Raw genomic sequence first — 27,283 nt, 5'->3', positions numbered from 1 at the left:
TTTCATTGGTAAATAACTATATATATTTTCACCAAAGCGCGACGCAAAAAAAAAATCGTATGGACACGTTCGAAAATCAGTGCATATCAACTATTCTTTCAAAGAGTTATGCCATTTGGAAACTAAATTAATTATATTGGAAAGTGCATGGTATTTGCTGTCATTTCATCATTTCTCTTAATATATTTGTAAAAAATAAAAAAATAAATAAAAATAAACAACTGCACTACGAGCGCATGATACGCCCGTCGTCTTATGAAAAAAAACCCATAAAACATGTTTTTGAAATAACACGGGGCTTGTACAGGAAGTCATGCTAAGTATATCCTGACTCATTTGTTATTCTTGCTCAAAAGGAAGTTTATAATGACTATGATATTAAAATTGAAGCTCAATAAAAATTCAAGAACTAAAAAATGAATTAAATAATCATCACGAAAAAGTATACAGGGGCCAGTTTCACGAAGCTATCCTAAGACCTGTCCTAGGATATGTCTTAGGACATGTCTTATGATCCTCTTATGACTATCCTAAGACATATCTCAGACCTCGTCTCGAAGCTGTCTTGGGATGATCTTAGCTAAGATATCCTAAACCTGTCGCAAGTTCTTTTAAGGTTCATGTGGACCTCATAATTTTTTCTGAGTACAGGCAAACCTGTGCATCTGGAAAATGTTTAAGGCATAGCATGCCCTAGATAAATAGAATTCAAATGCATTGTATGATTTAGAAAATTCATAGCTTAACTGGATTTTGCCGTACACTTTTTTTCGTCTCTGCAGAAGATGATAAAATTAACAAACAGTTGAGTTTACCTTGATATGGTCCACTCAGGTACATAGTTTAAATAACCAATTATTGTCAGGTACAAATGTATCTATTGTCCATCTAATGTCTATGTCAATTAAAAATGCTCACTTTAATTTTTACCTGTGGGGAAGTTCTCATACCTGTTTCTCAACTTAGTTTATTTTGGCACCTTCTGGAGGAATGGAAAAAAGTGCACGGCAAAATCCTGGTAAGTTTTTTTTTTCTAAAACATAAAACATACTTAAAATTCATTTATCTAGGGTATACGTATGCTATGCCTGAATTTTTTTACAGATGCGCAGGTTTGTCTGTACTCAGAGTAAATTCTGAGGTGAAAATACGGCCATTTTAGCCATAGACGGCCATTTTAGCCATAGGGTCCACATGAACCTTAAGGTTCATGTGGACCCTATAGCTAAAATGGCCGTATTTTCACCTCAAAATTTACTCTGAGTACAGGCAAACCTGTGCATCTGGAAAAGTTTTAAGGCATAGCATGCCCTAGATAAATAGAATTCAAATGCAATGTATGATTTAGAAAATTCATAACTTAACTGGATTTTGCCGTACACTTTTTTTCGTCCCTGCAGAAGATGATAAAATTAACAAACAGTTGAGTTTACCTTGATATGGTCCACTCAGGTACACAGTTTAAATAACCAATTATTGTCAGGTATCTATTGTCCATCTCATGTCCATGTCAAGCAATACAGCTCACTTCAATTATTACCTGTGGGGAAGTTCCCAAAGCTGTTCCCCAACTTAGTTTATTTTGGCACCTTCTGGAGGAATGAAAAAAAGTGCACGGCAAAATCCTGGTAAGTTTTTATTTTTCTAAAACATAAAACATATTTGAAATTTATTTATCTAGGGCATGCTAAGCCTGAAATTTTTTACAGATGCGCAGATTTGTCTGTACTCAGAGTAAATTTTGAGGTGAAAATACGGCCATTTTAACCATAGGGTCCACATGAACCTTAAGAGATGTCCTAAGTTAGGACCACTTTGTGAAACCCACTTAGGACTAAGATATGTCCTAAGACCATCCTTAGACATGTCTTAGTCCTAAGACAGCTTGGTGAAAATGGCCCCAGATCTTTAAGACTAGTTTAACTAACAAGTATATGAAATTTTATGCAATAATTATAAATAGTTTCTTAGATACGGCTCGACATGTGAAAACCCCTCTTTTTTCACAAACTCAATCATGTCAATAACTCTAAAATAAAAGAATCATCCTCAAAAATTATACAGATCTTCAGATTCATATAACTAAGAAGTGTGTAAGGTTTTAAGCAATAATCAAAAATCATTTTTGAGATACAGCGCGAACTGTGAAAAAAAACCTGTTTTACATGTAGTTACAAAGTCTTGTAACTCAAAAAGTTCACCAAAAAGATATACAGATTGTTTGACCATCATGAAAAAAACAACAATATTTAGTTTAATGACTTTAGGATAATATGCTGTACCATTTTACGACGTACAGACGGACACCGCACATTTATATACATGTACCATAATACGTCCCGTCAAAATTTGTACGGGCGTATAAAAATATTGTTGGCTATTGCCTTTTGAATTTTCCGCGAAGTTCAGTATTTTTTTGTCGTTTTACTTTTTGTTAGATAAAATACGTGTTACATGGAGGTACATGTAATAGGAACTTTATTCAAGTTGTATAATTGTTGATATTAGCGGAATGCCATTATTTATCTAACATAAATAAATTGTTCAGTTAGGAAGTTTACTTCTTCTTGTATCTACATTTTCGGTATTAGTTTTAAAATATCATTGTTGGTTTTCTGTGCTGTAAACAAAATGACAGAAAATCGGAGCCGGACTAAATTGTGGATAATGAATGATGATAAAAATGTCATATGCTTGAACAGAATATTTTTCCCATCAATTTGGGAATCAGAATATGTTTTTAAGACAAATACTACTAGTAGTCAAAATAATTATGACAGTAAGGAAGGGTATATTAAATTTTGCTTTGACGGCCTGCCTGTCTGTGACGCGTGAAAAAAATAAAATAATATCCTTTCAAGACGATAGTAAAATACCATACCTCCTTCAACCTTTTGAAGTGCAATGATCGTTCCATAAATATTTGCCATCTGCATTTATTATTTTATTTTAGACAAAAACTGTATCATATGTAGGACATACGTCCTGAACATGCATGAAATATGTGCCACTGGACGATAATCAAACAACATTCAATCAATTTATTGGACATAGTCTTGGTATAAAGCTGGAATTTAAGGTAGCACCTTCCTCGTATTAAAATGATAATTGACATGCATTATATTAGTAACATCAAAAGGGTCAGTCATCTTGAGATTGCTAACTATACGATATTTAAATTTGTTGAAGATCTCACAGAAGCAGTAATGTGTTTTATTTCTTATGATTTTAGTAGACTGTTATCCTTTTAGAATCAAATGCACTAATATAATGGTGTAGAAGTTAGCATGCGGGAGAAACAGAAATTGGAGCATCGGAAAATCCACATTACGTTTCTTATTACGGAAAATTACACGCATTACGTCCCGCAAAAAGTGACGTTTTGCGGGAATTTAAACGCTTAACGTCGCGCCAAGAGTTAACTCCCTTGAAACTGTATCGGATGCCCTGAATTTAAAGTAAGGTTACAAGAATAATATAAGTGACATGAGTAAGTCCTGCTAGGTCAACTATTACGTCACAATGTTAATACTTCTGATAAATAAGTGTAACTCTATTGCACTGCACTATAGCCAAAACATAAGCTGACTGTAAACAAATAATCTTACAAATGTATATTACTTTAATTTGCTCATTCTGAGCCAATAACACTTGCATTTTATTCTAATTGTAATTCAATGTAGGACCAGTATAATGTTTCACCTTTATGTAAAGGCATATGTTGTACTAGATAAATACCATTCCGTATTTATATTGTCGTAAAATAACAAATAAAAAAAAACTGAAATAAGTCCCATAATTCAGTGCGCCAGTTGAGCGTTCAAAAATCACCATTGTAGCCGAAATCAATGCAGTTGACAAAGTTGAAGTGCAATTGTCCCCCCTAAAACAATGTCATATACCCATTGTAACTGGGCCGGGTAGTCTAAAAAAATACAGTATTTAATAAAAAAAAATTAACACACCATCGATATTAAATGACCAAATCAATGTGACAGGTATTCCATGCCAATATAAGGCTTACTACTAAGCGTGTTACTTATTCCGAGCGATACATCCTTCAACAGCGGCATTGTGTGTCAACACTGAAAAAATAACACAACAGCCAGCCATAATAAAGGCGTTTCTTTTATACAATATTCATCAACGTCGCTTGATGTATGAAAACCAAACCAAACTTGAAATGCAAATATTTATGCAAACTCTAAGTGATTTGCTAAGAACTTTTAATTTGTTCATGGCCGGAAACGGATTAGAAAATCATAGTTTCTTTAATTAATCTGTTTGTTTTAATAGTATCAGCATCTTAGTGGTTATGCACACATTTAACGAAACCAAAAATCAGCTCTATTGTGCTATTTATTGGTGGAGAACATTACCGAATTTCGCTTTAGGGTAAAATAACCTAAGTTAGTGCTTTCAAATGAAACTGGTATTTCCTAAATAAAAAATGTATATTAAAGAAATGACCGCATTAATGTTATTGAATGTCATCACAGGAGTGCTGTCTACTGTGTTGTTGATTCCCTCCAAGATGCAATGTCTAAATGCAGTTGCATCGATCCAGTGGTTGTAAAAATAGTCATTAAAAATACTAGACTAAGAGCCGAAACATCTTTGATGTTCAGTCAACCTTCTCGTTAATAACACACACCAATACATTATAAACCATTGTCCTGTCCGTTTACATTTGATTCATTCACGGTTAACATCATTCAAAATTATCCACAATTAATTGTGTCAAATTTCAATACATGTTATAGGGAACACACTTAAATTCAAACACCTTACAACACCATACAACAATGCATATGCACAATTGCCTATATGCATTACACCATTCATTTTTCCATCTACTTTTAAATTACCACATACACACAACATCAACATCGATCAACCAAGATTTATGTTTCAATAATTACATTAGACATGTTAGATGTGTATTTCATTATAATACGTCATACTGATGGGCTACATTGCAATCACGCTTTATTCCTTAAGCAATTGCATTACACAATAAAATTTATCATTCATGATGACACAAGGTCCCAAAATAAAGTGCACAGGTAAAGTAAATGAAACTTGATAAACATTGTTTTTTCATGATCCACTTTTTAAATTTCAGAACACGTAGAGTCTATAACATTATCAGCCTCACCAAACTATATTTATGTCCTGCCACTTGAAATATAGGATATATGGATTCCGTTTGAATATTATCAATAATTGTTTTTAAATTTCTTTCTACTTAAAAAAACTACTTAATAAGATGAGGCTTGTTTAGTGTTTAATCATATTTTTTTTTATAAACATGATGCTATAGTTATTGACTACCCCTGACATCTGATCTCAATATTACAATAAATGTACTTTATTTATGCTACCGACAAATAACATGAAAGTCAATCTCTTGTACAAGAGGGACGAAAGATACCAGAGGGACAGTCAAACTCATAAATCGAAAACAAACTGACAATGCCTGGCTATAAATGACAGAAGACAAACAGACAAATAATAGAACACATGACACAAAATAGTAAACTAAAGAATAAGCAACACGAACGCCACTAAAAACTAGGGGTGATATCAGGTGCTCCGGAATGGTAATCAGATCCTGCTCCACTTGTGGCACCCGTCGTGTTGCTTATGTCATCACAAATCCGGTAAATAGTCTAATTCGATAGGTCACATTCATGAAAGGGAAGAGGATTGTAGTTAGGAACATATATCCGATATCATTTCTGAAACAGTTATTTCATAACGGCAACTTGTGATGGCGTCCGTAAAATATACGAAGGGATGATTTCAACTTCACCATTTGGAACCCTTGGTTTAATAGCTCCCTTGTGAACAGCAACGCTCTATCAAGAAAAACATGATAGAAAATGAAGCACAGGAATATCGTATCAATTGGGAAATATATGCGTCTGGAATGTCGCTACTTAGAAATGGAAAGTTCACAATTGGAAAGCCGAAATCATCTCTTTTGTCGTAAAGTTTTGTTTTCACCGTGCGCACATTTACAGATTGCACTTCATACAAAATGTGTTTCTGTTAATGCTTTTACACCCAAATGAAGTTTTACAGCCCAATGAAGTTACAAAAAGCAGCATTCAGTTCTAAATTAATGCATACACAGTTACAACATACACGGTTTGTTTTGAAATTTACACCATTCAGGGACAAAATAATGCAAACTCTTCAAGAGATGAAAGGAATAAAAATATTAAGTGTTTACAACAATTCAAAGAAAGTACTTGTTTCCTGGAACTTGACATAATGAATATATGGATTCCGTTTGATAATTATCAATATTTGTTTTAAAATTTCTTCCTGCTTAAATCTATTTTATAAAATGACGATTTTTTGGCGTTTAATCAAATTTCTTATACACATGATGCTATTGTTATTGACTACCCCTGGCAACTGATCTCAATATTACAATGAATGAATTATATTTATGCTACTGACAAATACCATGAAAGTCAGTCTCTTGTTCATGTATATGGATTATAAATTGGTATACAGTCCACAACATGAATACACAAGATATAGTATTTTTTTTAAAATTTATCAGCAACGTTTTAGAACTTTTTGCAAAGGTTTAGCCATTTAAATAAGTAACTATTTTCAGATCTATACGGTTGTATGGTCCATCGACGGAATCTAATTTATGTTTTGTTGTTTTTAAAATTGAATGTTTACATACCAGCCGCCCTAACTGTTGTTAAGTTTCTCTCTTGGCCATTTTTTCCATTTACCTCACACGAGAAAGATTCGTCAGTTTTTGGCGTTGTGTCTGGTCTGTACGTCAATACCACCATATTACTGTATACACTACAGCAACTGGGTAAATGCGAAAGATAGCATTCTCCGTACATGTGTGTGTTCCAATACCGCTGTGAACATACACTACTTCCCGGTAAATCCGAGTTTCTAAAAAATGTCACATTCTGCACATATCCAAAGGATTGGTTTACATTGCATGTGAGTCTTATGCTAGTGTTTGCATAAATATAGTTCGGCGAGGCTGATAATGTTATACACGTCACATGTCCTGAAGTTGAAAATGTAGAAGCTCTATTCAGCTTGATATCTAAACACGCTATTTATATAGAATGAAAATTTATTGTCTTTCAAAGCATTGCAATTCGTTATAACTCATCATTAAAAGTATGAAAAAATTCTAGATGGATCAATTTTTGAAGTTTGATAGCCAAAGACCATATGCACATGCACTTTCTCATCCATCTGAGATCGGTAGTCATAACATTTGATATTTTCATTTTTGAAACACAAAATTTAACCTTTTGTTATAGTTATTTATTATTTCATATGTGTAATAACAGTTTATAATCCAACTTTTCTTAGTTGAATACAAGGAATGTCAAAAGGACAACAAACCGAACGACCTATAATGGTCTAGAAGCGGTTCTCAACAATAGACAGGTGGTCATGCAATCACTCAAGACCTTATTCCTCTCAATTTCTTCCCACGAGTGAATGAACATATGGATATAGATGCATTGGATCTTTATAATGTTAAATTCAACTCAGGGGATGATATGCCAGCCTTTTCATATAATTTAGATTTTAAAAATGTATGCCTTTTCATATATTCCGTAGGTAAAAATGCAATCTTTTTCTCATAATGTATGGTTTCTTGTGGTGTTTAATATAAGAGTGGAAAACAAAAGTGTTTAAAGAGAAAAGTTTGTTGATAAAACACAGACAGAAACACCAAGAGATGTGACAGGAGGTGAAGTTATGGGAACTTTATTGACCTTATCCATATATTTCTGATAATTTCCCGACCTATTGAAAGGGGACCTATTCCAGCGGTACGTCCTATCACCTTGTCTATAGGAAGTGTCCCACTCCCCCTCCCATCCCACGCAAATTTAATCATTTGTTAACAACAAATTGCTGAATTGTCTACGCATTATCAAGCAATATAATGCGTTAATCATGTTGTTTTCAACTAAATGCGATCGCCTATTTTTTTTTTTCGAAATAGATAAAAAAAAATCTCTTTCTATAATATTTTAAAAGGCCTATGACAATATAACTTCGTTAATCCACAATATATACTAGAGAACCTCAATTTGAATCTTTTCAAACGGCTCAGAATTATATGATAAAACATTTGTACGAAATCTTTTTATATATATATATATATATATATATAATAATTCAATATTTAAAAATTTAAAATAAGAAATAAAGTGTAACATATTTTATTATTATAACTTAATGCATTTTTGCGCCTCGGGAGTCTCTGGCCTTTGTTAGTCTTGTATTATTTTAATTTTAGTTTCTTGTGTACAATTTGGAAATTAGTATGGCGTTCATTATCACTGGGCTAGTATATATTTGTTTAGGGGCCAGCTGAAGGACGCCTCCGGGTGCGGGAATTTCTCGCTACATTGAAGACCTGTTGGTGACCCTCTGCTGTTGGTTTTTTATTTGGTCGGGTTGTTGTCGCTTTGACACATTCCCCATTTCCATTCTCAATTTTATAATAATTCAAAGTCGATTCGCAAATTAAGCTGCTATGTGAAACCCGAGTAGTTTCTTTTTGCACGCAGGTTATTATCAGCATGGTATTTCCCTGTATAATTTAATTAACAGTATTTTGTTTAATTTTTGATGTGTTATGTCTTTATTGGCTTTTTTTGGTTTGCGAAAAGTATCTATCATTTATGTCCTTAAGCCTTAATTGTACGTTTCATCTGTTGTCAAGCCTTTAGTTAAATTGTAGCTTACGTTATCACTTGACGTTCACTATCATTACTTTTTTATAACTTTAACCATAAAATATGACCATAATGACTATGAAGGATATAAGCGTCACAGACAGAGCAACTAAACGATGCAAACACTTCTTAAATAAAAAGAATTATCAATGAGACGCAGAAGACTAAATGACACATGAATTAATAACTATGTGTTAACGTACGGTAATCAAATATTGATAAAAACCCTAACCGCTTAAGCCAAATAAAAAAAGAGGTGTGTTTCCTATTATGGTACCTACCTTTTTTATAAGCTAAAAAAGACTACCCTTAAGTTTTTTTTTTTGTCATTTTTAAATAAGCACTGTTAAAGTCGGAATGTCCCTCCCATATCCCATACTCAATGTAAAGCAAATGGAAAATAAAAAAAAAATCTATCTACATGTACCTAACCTATTTTTTTCAAAGATGTAATAGGAAACACACATATTATTTTTTTGTAAACAGCTCTTTCAAAAGCAGAACACACCAAATGTAAAATATAAGGGCATACACCGTACATATTCTACTACATCACCACGTGCACGGGACGCGTAATTCATCTGCAGTAAAAATAGAAATATGCAAATGTTGTATGATAGTCAATGAGACAACTCTCCATAGAGAACAACATGCCAAAGAAATTAACAACTACATCTCACCGTACGACCGTTACCAATGAATAAAACAGCATAAGGTCACGAACAGTATACATTTGTCAATGCAATAAGTTCAAAAAAGTATAGAACAAGATTTAAAGTTTAAAATAGACAAAGAACGTCATATACTTATCACTAAATTTTGCGACGACTGTTTGAAAGTTTGCAAGTATTGCAACTGGTGAACTATATTTAGAAATGCCTATAAAAAAACTAAAGTTAATTTTATAGTATAGAACATCATAAAAACTTACCTTGCATTATGTAAACGATTAAGGCTTTCAACAAAAGGGAATGCATTGTTTCCTTTGAGAATATAAAAATGAAAACAATCATTAATATGGAATCATATATATGTATATAACAATTTTAGCCTATACTAATAGGTTTATTTACAAGCAAATTATAGATATCTATAAAAAAAATCTTTTCAGCCAGCCACAAAATGCTTTGAAAGTTTGAAAATTCGTATAAATATAATATGAAAACAACTACATTTGTTGTTGTAAACAATAATTTTATTATGAATAATACAAGAATATTTTATAAACACATTCACAATTGAGATTTAGAAACAAGCAACACGTTAATCTGTCTCCTAAACAAATACACTTGCTGAAATATATTTGATGGTACATGCATGTCCTCATTAAAGATGAAATCAAACGGATATCAAGACAATAAAATTATTTCAATTACAAAATGTATAAAGAATTCGGTTTCCTAAATAACTACGAGAAAAGATGAATGCGAGCAACACAATTGAAATGAAAGCATTGAAAAATTTCGTTGATATTGATCGCTATCAATTCTGTGAAAAACAATCTGGTCCGGAAATGTATTTTCCTCCAATCAAATAATGTTTGTTTGCTTTGGCATTAGTCAACTTCCTCAGATTTAATCAAAGTTTGTCAATTTTTTAATATTTTGGCCCCGAGCAATACTAAAGACAAAAAAGTTTCTGGACTTGTAAAAATAATACTATTAACATGATAGTGTTATTTCTCATTTTTTTTATAATTCGATTGAAAATCTATCTTTCGTTTTTTTTCTTCTATATTTTATACTCTTGCAATAATTCAGTTATTAAGTTTAGGGCAACATTTCTATTAACTAAATTTTATTTTCACTTTTTGTCAGCCTTTTTATATGTGCTCTCCGCCATGTAAGTTATTTTGCTTCAAAACTTTTTTTCTGAGTGTTACTGATGAAGGTTTTCCAGAAAGACATCTCATGCTCGCACATCATATTGTAAGGTTATATTCATTGTATTTTTTAAACAATGAAATACGAGTAAAGTTTCCTGAAAAATTCCGTACAAAAGACATTCATCGTAATAATTTCTAATGAATTTTGCCACATTATATATGTATGTGCATGTCCCAAGTCAGGGGCCTGTAATTCAGTGGTTGTCGGTTATTTATGTGTTACTTATTTGTTTTCGTTTTTTTTATATATTAAATAAGGCCGTTAGTTTTGTCGTTTGAATTGTTTTACGTTGTCATTTCGGGGCCTTTTATAGATGACTATGCGGTATGGGCTTTAATTATTGTTGAAGGCCGTACGGTGACCTATAGTTGTTAATTTCTGTGTCATGTTGGTCTCTTGTGGACAGTGTTCTCATTGGCAATCATACCACATCTTCTTTTTTTATATTTCAAAGCTTCGAAGGTATCAGCTGACTGAAAAGAAATGAACTTATTGATCGACTCACCTATAAAGTTAATTCAGGAATTAACACAAATAAAAAAAATAGACGCTTAAACCACTGTAAAATCCCGTTTTGTTTAAATTCCACGGCTAAAAGAAAGAAAAAGTTGATAGTATATGCGCACGCAGTAATAAATAATATGTAGTTGAAGAAGAAGTGTTTTATCCTTCCGTTCTACGATTTAAAAAATGACATAAGATTAAATCGCACACATACATTTTGTACCATGCAAATACGTCCTTCTAAAACCAGATATATATAGATTCTACCACTGCATCGAGTGTAATACGACATGTATCCACTCGAGACAGTTAAATTTTCAAATTTAAAACGCGAGGCTGGTCTTTAAAATTTGACTGTCGAGAGTGGATAAATATCGTATTACACGAGATTTGGTGGTAGAATCTATTTCTCAAATGTTTTTCAAACAATATGCAGGCAAAAGTATTCCTTCTTTTCGAATGATCTACAAAAAGATGTGTTCTTTCTATGTGACGTCATCAGGCAAGGTCGCCTTTTTTCATGCCGTCACAATAGGAAATTCAGAGGAAAGCAAGAAAACTCGACGTCATTATAGGATTTAACCAATGAAGAACTGAGATCAAACGAACCACACGTTGATTAAATGTTTTTATACAATGGGTACAGAAAGGGATAAATTGACGAAGAATAAAGGAAAAAATGATATAAATTGAAGAGCATATTTCAAATTAATTATCATAATAGCAATCACTGTTTTCAATAATTGATAAAATAAGAAAATAAGCACTTTTAATTTTCTTCAAGTGTTTTTGTTTTAATAAAGAAATATGTAAAAAAAAATAATGCAGGTGTTTCAAACTTTATTTGTATCAACCTCTGTCACAATGAAATGCAATCGTCAACTGAACATTAGCGTGTGTATACACATCTAAGAGTAAAAAAGATCTCTTAACATTCTTAAGAGTCAGATAAAAGGCCAACACGGAACAAAAGCTTATCCTCGATTGGATTGTTACTGACGAATGTTATCTTAGTTTTAGTACAATAAGATGTTTTATAAGTACATGTATATATCAACCCTGAGCACCTAATGCATTGTAAAGAATGACTGCTGTATAGACAAAATATGGTCATCCCTTAGTCTTTTTTTCCGACGGTCAGTAATACCCTTGCCAAAATGGGACATTCTTTTGCCTGAACATTTCCTGCAATATAATATCGTCCAGTAACTATGGTTAGCTTACGTTTAAAGCTTCCTGCAGACAGAGCTTGTCACACTTTTTGTGCTTCAGAACTATGAAATAACACTGAGGGGTCAGAAGGTGGCGTGTTTTACGGGTAAAATACTGTCCCTGTCAAACATACTATCACTTTCCAGTCAAATGACTAATTTATCTCCCTTGAATCCTGGTCGACCCGTATTGCAAGACCTACATATTGTATTAATGAAACTTATCATCGTCCTAGACAGGCATACAATATTCGCCACTTACTTTAAAGCAAAAAGTAAGATCACAAAAATTCTGAACTCAGAAAAAAAATCAAAATTGAAAATCCCTTAATCAAATAGAAAATCAAAATCACAAACGCATCAAACGAATGTCATATTTCTGACTTGGTACATACAATCATTTAATCTTTAAGTTAGCTTAAGACAATACTCGATTAATGAAATATATATTGTAATGCAAAACAGTAAGCTGAACACTCATAGTTTCAGGGAGAGTTCAATCGGTATGCATTTTTAAATTTGTTTCTAGACAAAGCCTAGTACATAAATGATTAGTTATAAACAAAGAATTAGAAAACAAAATAATCCGTATATTATTCCATCTTCTTGTTAATAGGAAACAAGAACTATCTTTAAAAAAGATATCCGACGTATTTAAATTTGAGTATATGTCCAAAATTACATTTCGATAACCTTCAGAAGCACAAAGATACCATTTAAATAACGTTTTCTCTGTTTGTGTTCAGTATTCTCGGTCTTCGTGTCTTTCTGTTTACATTCACTAAAACCCCGCGGAAATCTCACATGCGTAGGTGCGTTTTAAAAGTCATGTACGTTCGTACAACAAAGTTTACATAAAAAATTACATAATTGTCCCGAAAAAACAGCTGTCACGGATGCAAAGAGCCATTGGAGAAACAATTATTTTAATAAAAATATAAATCTTTGTAAGATCTAGTTCAAATATTTATAGTTATTTACTTGCTTTCTATCACGATATAGTTAACGAGACGTTTTTTCAAACACAACCAAATCACCCACCATGACAGCATTTTGTCCAATCACAGAAAGGATTTTCGAGCATGCGTATTTTGTTGCCATAGTTAAGCGTCCTTAAGTTCAAAGGGCACAAACCGAAACTATACCGACTACGTCGGAAAAAGGAAACAACTGCTTTTTTAACGATTATACAATACACATATTTGTGTCTGACATTTTATCTGACGTGGGGGCAATTATGTGTTTACGACTGACAGGGTTCCGATATTAAAGAAGCCAGTATAGGTAAAATCTGACTGAAACCAAGATGAAGTGCATCTTCTCCATTACTAAGCATGTTATTGCAACATTGCAACACATGTGTTTCGATAATAATACTTAACGAAAGTTCTTGTCGTATGTTTTTATGTTCGCATACGTATAACAGTCAGGAAATGCTTTCTACTTTCTGTTTGTACAAGTCTCAATGTATAAAAAGGTAACCACGATAAGTCGAAGAACGGCCTTCAACACGGAGCTCTTGGCTCACACTCAACAGCATGCTTTAAAGGACCATAAATAACTGAAACAATTCAAACAGGAGAAATGCAGTCTACATTTGTAATTTATATAAAAACCGAAAAAAACGCCTATTAACCACAACAATACACGACAACCACAGAACTACAGGCTCCTAATTTAGGATAAAAGCATACGATTTGGTTCGAATTACATGCATATCTCGATCAGGCTTTAGGTTTTGTCAAAACTATGAGAATATGTGTGTGTAAAAGAGACTTTCTTTTATTCATTGATATAAAAAGGTATAGAAGAGAGGTGAAATATACCAAAGGGATATCCAAGCTCTAAGTCGCCCTGTAATAAGAAAAGTTTTAGACAATAGAATAACTTCTTAAGATTGAACTGCAAAACAAGAAGCTGTCAGAGGGAAAGCAGACCGGATTTTCCCGCAGAGGTCAAACTCTGAATAGTTGAGCAAGTATAGACACAGCATTTAAGCTTAAAACAGCTCGGAATTGGAATTGGGTGATTGCTTTGACGATCAACAGTTTGTGTCTGTTCTTGTGTAAGTACTAATCACTTACCTTTTAAGTGTATAAATCAAAATCAAACTTTATATATTTTTACATAGTTGATAATTCCCAATATGTTTTCGTTCATTTCTAACATACTAAATCATAGATCTGCAACTTATCTTACCTTAATTTCAACTTTGTAAACGCCCGTTTACGGAATTTATTATTTTATATCTTTGTCCGTCCGTCTGTCGTCAACATGTCGGACATTAACTCAAATAGGCTTCATCCAATTTGCAACTTTGAATTGTTTATATCTATTGACATGAACTCCCTTTTGTTCTTTTGTAAATTTTCGATTTTACGTTCCCGAGTTATGATTCACAATTTTTCAATCTTTCAAGAACCGTTACATGATTTTTTTTATCCTTCAAGAACCATAACTCCTGATCGGTAAAAGTAAAAAACGTGAATATAAAAGTTGACCTCCATTTTGTTATCAGTAACAACATATTAAAATTTAAAAAGCATTGGTTAATCGGTTTATGAGTTAATGCACTGACATGACTGGAAACGCCATTTTTTAACTACTATAAAAATTTTGGATCCTCAATGCTCGTCAACTTTTAATTGTTTGGCTGTATAAATATTTCGATATGAGCGTCACTGATGAGTCTTATGTAGACGAAACACGCGTCTGGCGTACTAAATTATAATCCTGGTACCTTTGATAACTACTAAACGGCAAAAGTCAAAATCGTCATTATCCTACTAGACATCCATTTTGTCATCAGTAACAACATTTTAAAATTTGAAAGGCTTTGGTTGAAGGGTTCATGAGTAGATGCAACGACATGACTGGAATCGCTATTTACCATCTTTAAAGAACCATAACTATAACTCATAAACAGGATAGAAGAAAATTCACATTATTGAACTTGATCTCCATTTTGTCACCAGGAACAACAAATTTAAATTTGAAAAGCTTTGGTTGGACGGTCGATGAGTAAATGCACGAGCACGACCAGACACGTCATTTTTCAATCTTTCAGGAATCATAACTCTGAACGGAAAAAGGCAAAATCGTCATTATTGATCTTGACCGCCATTTTGTTGTCAGTAACAACAAATTAAAATTTTAAATGCTTTGTTTGAACGGTTCATCAGTTAATGCACGGACAACATTTGGTTGCCGTGCGCAAAACCAACTGACCGCCCAACCGTCGTACATCCCAAAATCATAACCGATATTTGACACTCGGTATAAGCAAATACAAATAAACCAATTGTTTCCCTTACAATCGTAACATGTCAGACTTAAACTTCGGCTTTCCAGTTTTTTATATTCAGTTTAAACTGATAACACAAAATATGAATAATTTTTCATAATTTTTTAATGAAAAAAAAAATTGTAACAATAATATCAAGTAGACAAGCATTTAAACTGCTATGTACATGCTTTTTTTCAGTTCTTAAATTCAACTGTTTACTTACTTCTAAGGAATTATGAGTATGTACAATAAAAAAGATGACTTGTCTCAGGTGGTAATTAACTAACAAGAAATAATTGATAGTATAAAACGCCTTAATAAAGGGCCTGGTTGAACAACATTTGCTTTTTGGATGTACAGATGTCCTTTTTTATTCCCCTTATGAAACGTGGAATATAATATACCAAATCGAGTTGAACCTGATCCTTAGTTCACAAATAATTCTATTTATTCATGTAATATGTTAATGCTTGCAATGGACATATAACGTGTATATACAGTAAGATATGGTAACCGTTGTGTAATCATTTTTACCCTTTGACTTAAAACACGTTACATAGTTTTTAAACGATCATATAGAATATTTAAACTTGATCTAATGAACATACTGTTAGTATGTCAACAATGTCAACGTGGTCAAACATAATTTCTTTTCGACCTTCAATATTTATATGTAAGGAAACGGGTATAGGCTACACGCAATGTCTATAATTTTGATATCATCCCATCCATATATAGATACTAGAAATAGCATAAAATACATTTTGCTATAAATTCTCTCAAATTAATATGTCTTTGATTGTAAGGCTGTTGATTACACTTAATTAAAACTTACAAAAATAGTTTTTATATCGATCATTTATGCAATATTAAATACACAGATTAACTCAAATGAACCTTATGCAGAGCTTTTGTTGGGAGTGAGATATAAGACTTCATTTTTTATTTTTATCAAATCAATTAAAAAAACAATATCATTATTTTTCTGACCTAAAATGAGTACTATCACTAATCTATCAATGCGGATATAAAATTATTTATCTTTTCTCTTTGTTATTTTTCTTTGAGACTATTTTATCAAAGTTTGATACAAACGTCGAAAAGTTATATATCTGTGATTTCTCAAACTTGATGGTTTCATTGCTGAAACTAAATGCAACAAATCAAGATTGTGTAGGATTGGATTTAAACACCAAAAAGTAATTAATATAAAATCATGTTTCCAAAGCGCTTGAATAACATGCAAATCAATTAAATTTGAAAGCTGGGGTTGTGAAAAAACGAGATACAATATGGGTCGATTTTACCAAAAGGAACCGTAAAATAGTTGCACACTATATTTAATATCAACATTGCCTGAAAAAGTTAGCACATTAGTTTCTCGTTAATTTCTTAATTCATTTCATCAAAGTTCAATTGGGAACTTTTTCCATACTTTTCCTTGGCTTTCAACATAAACATCAATAGTATTGCACTGTATACTAATATAAAACGTTAGTTTAGGTTAACTGTTTTAATTTCTTTTTTGGCTTCTGTTTCACTGGAGGAGGTTTCAGTGCAACTTTTTCGTTTTTCTTCTTCATTTTTTTCACATTTTCATAATTAGCATAATGTGACGATGAATCATTTTGTGTACCTGAAATTAAAACATAACAAATTACTTACAGACACATATTCTTTAAAAAAATTAAATACAAATGTTGGCCTTTTTACCTAGTAATAGTTTCGCATGAAGGTTCACTTTAAATTTGTTATACTAATATCCGTTACATAAAAATATTATCTAGTGGTTTTCATTATTGATTGATATTGGATAAAAACGAATTGTAAACAAAGTTTAACTACATGTATCTTTTGAGATTCATCATACACCAGGCTCGCAATGGCCCATACTTTTCTCAAAGTACATGTTTCATACTATGCCAGAGGACATCGTTTTGGTTCTGAATCGATGTTTGTCCTACGTTCGTCTATTTAGTGCACATTCTTTACTTTACCAATTTTTAAAAGGGGAAATTGCTGTATGTTTAATGTTTTGCAAGTACTTATTGTTGCAAATTTTGAATTATCGACGAATTCGCACGTATTCAATTACGCGATACTTCTTAAAATATCAAACATGAGAAACGAACTTCCAATATTTAAATGTTCGAAATACGGTCTTTATTTGTTTTACATTAATAATTATGAAAGAATATAAACACAGATGTTTTATTTATTACAAAGTAGTTCATATAACTAACATGTACACCATAAAGTTAATTTATGCACCAAATATAAAATGACCTATTGCATTTAGTATTAGAAAAACAAAAACAAAACTCATAAACTTAACTATAACCACTGAACCATGATAATGAGGTCAACGTCAAATGAAATCTGCCGGTTGGACAAGTACACCTCAAATTTCTTTGAGGACTTTGCAAGGTACGCACATACCAAATATAGTTATCATATTACTCATTTAAGTAAGAAATTATTATTACAAACAAAATTCTTAACTTTTTTTGCATAGTCACTGAACCATGAAACTGAGGTCAAGGACAGACAAAAACTTCGTAACATAAGGTATCTTTATACAAAGTATGAAACATCCAGGCCTTCCACCTTCTAAAATATAAAGCTTTTACGAAGTGAGCTAACGACACCGCCGCTGCCGCCGCCATCCCCACCGTAGCCGCCACCGGATCACTATCCCTATGTCGCGTTTTCTGCGACAAATGTGGCAGGCTCGTCAAAAACTCATTTTAATGCATCTTCGATAATGCTAGCAGAGACTTTCGTTTTCAGGTATCCGCATCCGCCTGTCATTCTGTTTTTGCTGACCGTAGGGTTTGGGGTTGGAGCTTAATGCATGTTTTACTTTTTGGTTGAAGGTGTATCGTGTAATTAAAACTTTGATTATTGAAAATTATTTTTATATATTTTCTTTCATTATCTTTTCTATGTATGACTAAACTTGAACTTACGGATGCACTAGATACGGTCAAGTGTGCCTCATAAGTTGACTTACATCTTATAATTGACAATAAGGGTCGGTTAAAAAAAATTACAAAAAAAATATTTTAGCATGCCATTTGTGAATTTATATGTAATTTTTTATATGTAGCAACATTCATGCAGCGCCTGCGTATGGAGTACATATCTCTAAGATGATTCTGTATTACAGGGCTGGAGTTTCCATGATGCGAGTTTCTGCTTACAAGCTATTAAACCAAGAGTTCCAAATGTTGAAGTTGAAATCATCCCTTCGTTTATTTTACAGACGATACCACGAGTTGATTGATTTTTATGGAATATCTGTGTATCACGTTTCTTTTTTTTCGACATGACAAGTTTGGCTTATTTTCTGGTTATGGATTGGAATGTCACTTTGATATCTTTTGTCTCTCATTCGTGCTTTTATTATATATCGACCATTTCTCAATGACGCATAACAACAATCGAGTGGTAATCAAGTTCCCACAAAATACTCTAAATGATTAATGCTTGTTACAATGTACTGGATACATGTTTCGCGATCTTCATTATCAATTTTGAAAGACAAAGCACATGAAGCATTGTTTAAAATGCAGCGAATATGCTATTTACCTGTTGGAGACATGTGTAAGTTATCGTATGGTTTTTCCGAGGAGTTCGAAGTTCTTCTTACAAGATCATCATAAGGCTTATCGCTGAAAATGTAATTATTATTATAATAGAAACCGAGAAAGATCTTAAAATAATACAGATCAATAAAAACTTATTATATATTAACCCCATATTCATTATTAATTATATGTGTTTACCCCTGCCGTGCTTTACGAAAGAGTCATCATTGAAATTCGAACCAGAACAAGTCAAAAGGGTCTTAAATAAAGTATGAGGTCTATAAGCGATATTCAGAGAAAAAAAATATCTTAGTCAAAATATTTTTTTTTTTTTTTGGTGATGCTGGATATATTTCTTTTTCTAATTATGTCATGTTGGATGATTGAAGAGCGCTAACAAATTTTCCCAACATCGACACAGTCTATACTAGCCTATCCTAAGCCAGAGCAAGTAATAAAGTGGTTGTTGTTTGTTGCTGTCTGTTATATTTGTTTTTTCGTTAATTGTTTTTTTAATAAGTCATGATGGTAGTGTTTGATAAATTGTTTTTCATGTTGTCATGTCGAGGCTTTTTACAGCTTACTAAAAGGTGTCGTTTTTTTTAATCAAGTTAAATGCTATATGATAAACCGTATATGCTTATGTCGTCATCTTTTGAATTTATTTGCATACATTTATGTCGTGCACTCAGTGGCATTAAAACGACATTATCTGAGTTTATATTCCTGTCTGATGAAACAAACCGAAATGGTGTTTAAATGATCAATATAAAATAGAAATTATAATGACAAATTGACAGCCAATTTGACAAATTATTTATAGTATATGTTCCACATCATATATTATATTTTGGAAAACTATAGATAAACACGCATTTTTTGATATATGTAATTAATTCCGTTCAAATATTCCATCTTAATAACAGATTAACTTAGTTATAGTATACCTTCCATTGTCATCATTTGTGACTTCTGTATTGACATCGCCCTCTATAATAAAATATATGCAATGGTCAAAGATATATCTCAAGTATTTGTGCGACTTCCTAATTTATAGAATAGCAATGAACTTTCAAAAAAGAGGGGCATCATATTAAAGCGAATCGAGACAACTTACTCTTCGTTACCCAGGGAATCACAACTTTAATATAGTGTTATTTTCCCTCATTGTTTTGCTGTACAATAATGCAATAACTGATATTCGATGTATGTAAAATTGTACGTGTTATAATTCACTACAAACATTAATTTGTTTTGGAATATTTTTACACTGCCTTTTCAAACAAAACCCACAAACAAGAATGACTTACATAGAGGATATTGTAAAAAAAAACAGTTAATATTAAGGCATTTAATATTAAATTACTGTTAAAAGTGTATACATTTTGGTCATGTAAGCTGTTGTAGGTTATAATTTTTGTAACATGCCACAATGAATTGATAAATAAATTGTGTTTTACACTGATTTTACCTTGTGGTCCATTGATGGTAGTGTTTACATAGTTTGTGTGTACTGTATTCATATATGGACCTTCATCTTTCTTTGATAACCTACAATAGGAAATAGGCAGAACTAAAGTTACAGCTATATAAAGATTTGTCACTATCATATGTCATTTTTTTCCGTGAAAACTTCATACTGTTTCAGCTCTTAATTTCCTAAATCAAGACAATGTATATACGTACATGTATCGTCGCCTTCTTTTGTATTTACTAGAATATACATTGAAGTTCATCATTCGATTAAAGAAACCATGAGTTTAGCGTCAGTCGTTTCAACTTAATCAGAGTTCAGTCGCACCAGTATAAGTTAATGAAAAAAAATACAATTTAAAATTCAGGTTTAATAAAACGTATGATGACATAAACTAAATGATAATTGTTTCAAATGAGCTTAGTTCCGATTATATTTTATATCTTCTATCTAAGTTAAATTCACATAAAGAGTTGGACCAGCTTACCCTTTCGGAACACGGACATCACTCTGGTTGTTGGTTAGGTTCATCTTGTTCAGTATTTAGTTTTTATTTGTTGTTTTTGTCTTGTTAGTTTTTTGTTCTTTGTTTGCCATGGTAAATTTATCATTGACTTTTGATCTGGATATCGCTACCATCGCTAAGTGTAAACATTCTTCTCAAGTTAGACTTAAAGATAGAAAGTCGACAAGATTTTACGAAACTGTTGACAATCTGGTGGCATGAGTTGACCACCACAATAACAGGAATTGATACAAGATGTAAATGTATATTTTCGTGAAAAGCTTTAACATACCTTGCAATTCTTTGGATGCACGTCGTTATACAATTTGGACATCCACAGGGGGGACTAGGAAGATCAGTTGTGAGTATTCTAAACTCTAAAAAGAAAATTAATTCCACTTGACCTTCAAACACTGATATATAGGCTATAAATACAGTTTTTGATAATTTTTTAGTTTTTTATATAGTATTCTTAATTTGATCAACTTGGCAAATAAGCGTTCAAACGCATTATATAACCGCGTTGGCTAAATAGTGTTTGCATACACCATGGCCTCAAAGGTATATTATATTCTGAATCACGTTTGTAACAGAGCTAACAGTACTAAACAAAGAGTTGAAACTCATTGTGTAAGGGATTATTTCTTTTTATCGTTACCAAGTACCGACACATGACCAACGTGGTGTCACTAGTAAAGGAGGAACTGCTGAACCTTCAGGATCATGTGAGATAGTCACTTATTTCTTATTAACTTTGTGTTGCGTATTTCTTTCTTGTTTGTGAATTTGACAGTTGTGTCCATGGTTTTGACTTGTATCTTCCACTAGGGGTATGTGGTTAACCTCGTTGTATGTAATATGTTTTTTTAAAAGTATTCATTTTAGCCAGCAACATAACAAGAAAAAGTATGAAAAATGACAAACTGATAATAACATTCTTGTTTCTGTCTTAACTTGATTTATTGCTTTTCAAGATGGTGCAGTTTAGGTTCGTTTGGTTAGGTGCACTTTAATTCCTTTGAAAAAAACAAGTTAAAATGAAGAATGGAAATATGGGATGTTTCAAAGAGACAACAACCCGACCATAGAGCAGACAACAACCGAAGGCCACCAATGGGTCTTTAATACAAGTTGTCTATTTAAGAGATAACTGTATTGCATTTGAAGCTATAAGGACGTCCATCGGTAGTTTTACTGTCGCAAATTTAGTTTACCTGGCGACGCGGAGCGGAGACAGGTAAACGGGTATTTGCGACAGTAAAACTACCGATGGACGTCCGCAAAGCTTCAAATACAATACAGTTATCTCTATTCTAATGCAAAACAAGTTCATAATTAAATTTCAATCATTATTTTAGTGTAAAATCTTCATTAAAGAAAATTCCGCAAAAATATGTTATCTTCTTTGGTCCCTACACTAGGTGACGTCATAGGTATGCTTCCGGCGTCAAACATAAACACCGGGCTTTTGCTGGCTTTTGTGCCGCTTCAGAATGTAATACAATTTGATAAAAAAGAAGAATTTTAGCTACAACAAGTGAGTTTTTTTGGCATATTATTGTAGAAATTACACGGCAAAACATTCAGCAATTCAAAATGTCGGCTTCCTTAGTTACAGACAAGAAGATAGAGAATTTTACGCTAGCTGTCATCCAATCAGAACCATTGATACAAAATAATTGCATTAGAATTAAACGTCATAACGTTCTACTTACTGCGTAGTAAAATCAACGCAATGACTATTATGATTAGCAGTAGCGCAATTGATATCAATACAACTCCTCCTATTAGAGCACCACTAACTCCAGACTCCTCTGATGCAGCTAAAAACAGCAATTACAGCATTATGTATTGATGATTATCGAATAACTGGTTGATTGTCATTTGTCGAACAGTTAAGTATTGTATTTTCTGTTACAGTAATATTTGAATGTATGAATATTGTGAAATATTTTAAAACAAAATAAATATTGCTTTTTGAAATATGTTCAATAATTGGTCATGTGACAGCACAGAAAAAGAAAGATTTTTGAACAAAATATATATATATAATAAATCGTATATTCTTCTGAAATTTTAAGCATCTAACATTTTATTTTTTATAATTGTAACCATCATCTTTTATAATGATTTGTTAATGAAAGTATTAACTCGAATCTTTTCTAAGCATTATAAAATGATCCGCAATATAGCTTTCGTTGGTCAAAAATATGGATACCTATTATTTTCGTGGCATTGTAAACGTCTCAATATGCTCAAGACGAAGACGTATGGCAAATGAAAACAACTGACCAAAGTTGTTTACTACTTTTTAGCCAGATAAGCAATCTGCTTGAATTTTAAGTTGCGGAAAAGTGTACAACCGCTTGCATCTCAACAAGAACTGACAATATTCTATTTTCATTCTTGATGAAGTCACTAAATGGCACAAAATAGAAACAAATTCAATCAAAAAGGGTAACTATTTATTTATAAAAATTATAATATATATATTAGATATTAGATAGAAAGTGTACTTTTTGTACTTTAAATATCACTGAAGATGAATTCCATTTTGTTTTACAATGTGAAGGCTATAGTGACTTGAGAAGACAGCTTATTAAACCTTATTATTATAGACGTTCGTCGTCGTTCAAATATTAGTGCAACTTCTCAGCACTGAAAATGTAAAAGATTTGCGAAATTTGTGTAAATTCTTGTTGAATGCACTTAATCATAGGACCGAACTGTTATTGGTCAATAATTGATATTTATTTGCTTCTCGGGTGTATTATGTCATGTTGTGTTATAAAAATGTATATGACTGTATTTATTGCACTGATAATAATGATGTGATTAAAGTAATAAAGAATTGAATTATATATTTTTGTTTTCTATCCCCCCCCCCCCCCAATATTCCTTATAAATAAAATAGGTCGTACCTTGACCTATAATCGTTTACTTTTATAAATTGATACTTGGATGGAGAGTTGTACTATTGGCACTCATACCACATCTTTCTATATCTAGACAGTGTGATAAATTTATATACACGCACCCATAGTTGTGCATGTGTACTCATTCGATTCAGCTCGTCCTAAACCATTTTTGGATTCCAATGTAAATGTATACTTTGTAGATGGGGCGAGACTGTCTACTTGTAGCAAATATATGTCATCCTTAGTTGACGGTTCTTCAAAAGGGAATAGTTGTATTTGTCCGGTGTTTGTTTTGTATTTCACTGTAAAATTTTCACCAGGAACTACTGTCTTATCTGGAATCCAAGCAATTGACGCTGTCGTCGAACCCGTACACACAACTGTCATTTTGTTTACTTGTGTCGGTCTAGCTGAAACATATATATATATAAACTAAAATCAAGCATTTACTCATTTACGACTTTGTTTTAACAATTTACCATTTATTCATTTGTACATTTCACAAACTATTAAAAGTATAAGATTCGTATGCAAAAGCTTTTCATGAGTTTTTATTTGACAATCATTGATTCAAATTGACGAATACGACATGCTGAGGTAATATGTTTATACATCTTGTATAAAACAGTAGCCGTCATATTGACGTTTCCGTACATCTTTTTTGCTACTCGTGCCTAATAGAAGCTTAAATGTTTATGGTGTTTGAAGATGTAGGGGACATGTTTTTTTTTCCTTCTATTTTTGACAGAGGGAGTAAAAGTAAGTGTTTTATTCAATTATCCAATGTTCATTCTTTTGTGCATATAACGTAAATCACTACATTTAGTTTCCAAAACAGATCCACAATGAATAACAAGTATTGTTTAAAAGTTAAAAAAAACTATTTACACATATTGTTAGGGGAGTACATAAAATTTCCGACCTGATCAGTATTATTCCGTATCTTATGTAATACATATTATGTATTAATATGTTTTAACTATAAAGCTCTTTTTGAGACGATCCTGGTTTCGTCCAATTAGCTTCTATGCGTACCAAATGTCTGCAACATAGAAAAAATATATCGTTCCCATCTCATATGTTTTTTTCCGGAAAAATGTTTAAAAATGTTATACATTTATGAATTCGAGCAAGGTTTATATTCAATACATATTTCAGCAATTTTTTTATCGCAAATATCGAGGGATAACACACTCCACCTTTGTAATACAAAAAGATATAGCTTGATATTCAAAATGCCTAGATTTTAGCGGATGCAGTACACAAAACAATGTCTTTGTTGAGGAGTTGTCCAATTTGTTTAAATCACACCACATCTCTTAACTCTTATTAGACGAGAACTGAAACTTACTATAAACTATAACATTGATATTTGACGAGAAATCAGTACCAATTTCGTTTCGTACAGTACATTTGTAAGATCCAGCCGCTGTTCTTCTTATGCTATTTATCTGTAACTGGTTTGTTGACGAACTTGTTGGGCCAGTCCACTGGTATGTGCAACTTGGTACACAATCAGCCAAGCATGTCACATAGTTGAAGTTACTAAATTCATTTGCAAAGAACTTGTTACCTGCAGGTAATAATGTTATGTTTTCTGGTGGATCTGCAAAATAGTTAAAAAATATATAATAAAAAATCCTAGAGGTCCGTTATTCATTCGAAGTCGTCTGTTGTTGTTCATCAATGTTTACACTTAAGTAATTTTAAATAGATTCTGTCGTTAGTTTTTCTCTTTTGTGTTGTTAGCTTTGTCTCATGTCGGGGTATTATATGGCTTACAATTGAGTCGGCTTATTATCGAAAATCAAAAGGAGATGTATAGAGCTGTTTTCCGCTCTCTGGTAAAGATGTTGTCTCTTTGACATACTCCCCATTTTCATTCTCAATTTTATATAGTTTCTACCTTGCACATTTGGTTTCTGGAAGTCTTAATATGTCCCCCCCCAAACTGGTAGAATGCATATCTCTTACATATCCAATAATATATTGTAGTTGGAGTGAAGTCTAGGTAGACACTAGTGATTACTCGAGTACATAAAATCATAGCATTTGGTGCAGAAGTTACAATTGGTTTTTATAGTACCATCGATCCTTCGGCGCGGGCATGCTAATATGGATATTATTTTATTGAAATTTTCTGTTATTTAAATTAAGTATGCATCTTCTTCACGCATAGCACCAAGTCATTATCCGTGTGTGTCTTCTTTTTGTCCTGTTTGTGTAATCCTTAGCAAATTAATGTTAGTTTTTGCATTTAGATTTTCAATTATTTTAATATGATGACATGTATCACTAATTAAAGAGACATCGTTTGTCAAAATGCGCATCTTCTCTCATGAAAGTTATTACTATCACTGTGTTGATATATTTGATGAAAACATTTTTAGTGTAAACATATTTTATTGATTATATTCAGGTACATACATAGGCATTTACATAATAATACAAGTGAAATAATTAATAGGATCCAGATACAAGCTCTTAGCTTATATTAATCCGTTTCCTAATAAGAACATTTCATATTTTAATACTCAAAGGGTAAAATGTTATAAAAAATAACAATGTTACACTAGATGAAAAGAAGAAAAAAACATATAATAAGGTTTGTGACACACAAGAAAGAAGAAAAAATATATACATCGGAATAATAAAGTGTATGTTTCTGAACGGACACAATTATAGATATAAGTATTACTTGTTGAACAAGATGTGTGCTATCTATGACAAATCTTTTGCTACTGAGTATAAATGTTTGAACTGCCAAGAATATTTCAATCTTTTGTTCGTAGCTGAAGTCCGTTGAACCGTGTAGCAAGATTTCTTCCGACAAAAAATGTATTATATTGATATTATAAAAATGCTGTTCACCCATAATATGAAAACGGGGGCAGTGCAACAAGTAGTGCGCTGTAGTTTCTATAGCACCACATAAACAAAGTGGCGAATCCACTATATTTTTAACAAAAAGATGTTGATTTAGAGAACTGCATTGCATACGAAGTCTTGAGTGATAAATTTGACCTAATCGCTTACCAATGTAAAAATAATTTGGAGGTTTAATCGCCCGAGGCTGAACACAATTCCTGATTGCCCCCACCGAAGTACTGGTCTTTGCATTCTCAGGGAGGAGATTCCATGAACGTACAGTTG

General features: G+C 32.2%; 2 protein-coding genes across 2 annotated transcripts in view; both read right to left on the bottom strand.

The window, feature by feature from the left end:
- LOC134722887 (carcinoembryonic antigen-related cell adhesion molecule 20-like) overlaps nucleotides 1-11,291 on the bottom strand; it is a 30,853-nt gene extending 19,562 nt beyond the window's left edge. The window contains exons 1-3 of the mRNA XM_063586520.1: nucleotides 11,148-11,291; nucleotides 9,688-9,739; nucleotides 6,710-7,057 (exon numbers count right to left, since the gene is read on the bottom strand). Coding sequence (XP_063442590.1) covers nucleotides 6,710-7,057; nucleotides 9,688-9,733 — 394 coding nt within the window. The 5' untranslated portion in view covers nucleotides 9,734-9,739; nucleotides 11,148-11,291. The remainder of the gene's footprint in view (nucleotides 1-6,709; nucleotides 7,058-9,687; nucleotides 9,740-11,147) is intronic.
- Nucleotides 11,292-15,748: 4,457 nt separating this feature from the next.
- LOC134721654 (uncharacterized) lies at nucleotides 15,749-25,737 on the bottom strand. Its single transcript, XM_063584793.1, has 8 exons — nucleotides 25,482-25,737; nucleotides 24,250-24,540; nucleotides 22,928-23,035; nucleotides 21,505-21,589; nucleotides 20,705-20,784; nucleotides 20,181-20,223; nucleotides 19,235-19,317; nucleotides 15,749-17,279 (listed from the first exon to the last, which is right to left on the bottom strand). The coding sequence occupies exons 2-8, from the start codon at nucleotides 24,515-24,517 to the stop codon at nucleotides 17,143-17,145; spliced, it is 804 nt and encodes a 267-aa protein (XP_063440863.1). The 5' UTR covers nucleotides 24,518-24,540; nucleotides 25,482-25,737; the 3' UTR covers nucleotides 15,749-17,142.
- Nucleotides 25,738-27,283: the final 1,546 nt, after the last annotated feature.

The sequence above is a fragment of the Mytilus trossulus genome, chromosome 6 (genome assembly GCF_036588685.1).
Source record: "Mytilus trossulus isolate FHL-02 chromosome 6, PNRI_Mtr1.1.1.hap1, whole genome shotgun sequence".
NCBI classification, from domain to species: Eukaryota; Metazoa; Mollusca; class Bivalvia; order Mytilida; family Mytilidae; genus Mytilus; species Mytilus trossulus.
The sequence above is the reverse complement of the archived record's forward strand: the minus strand, read 5'-3'. Positions and strand labels throughout refer to the sequence as shown.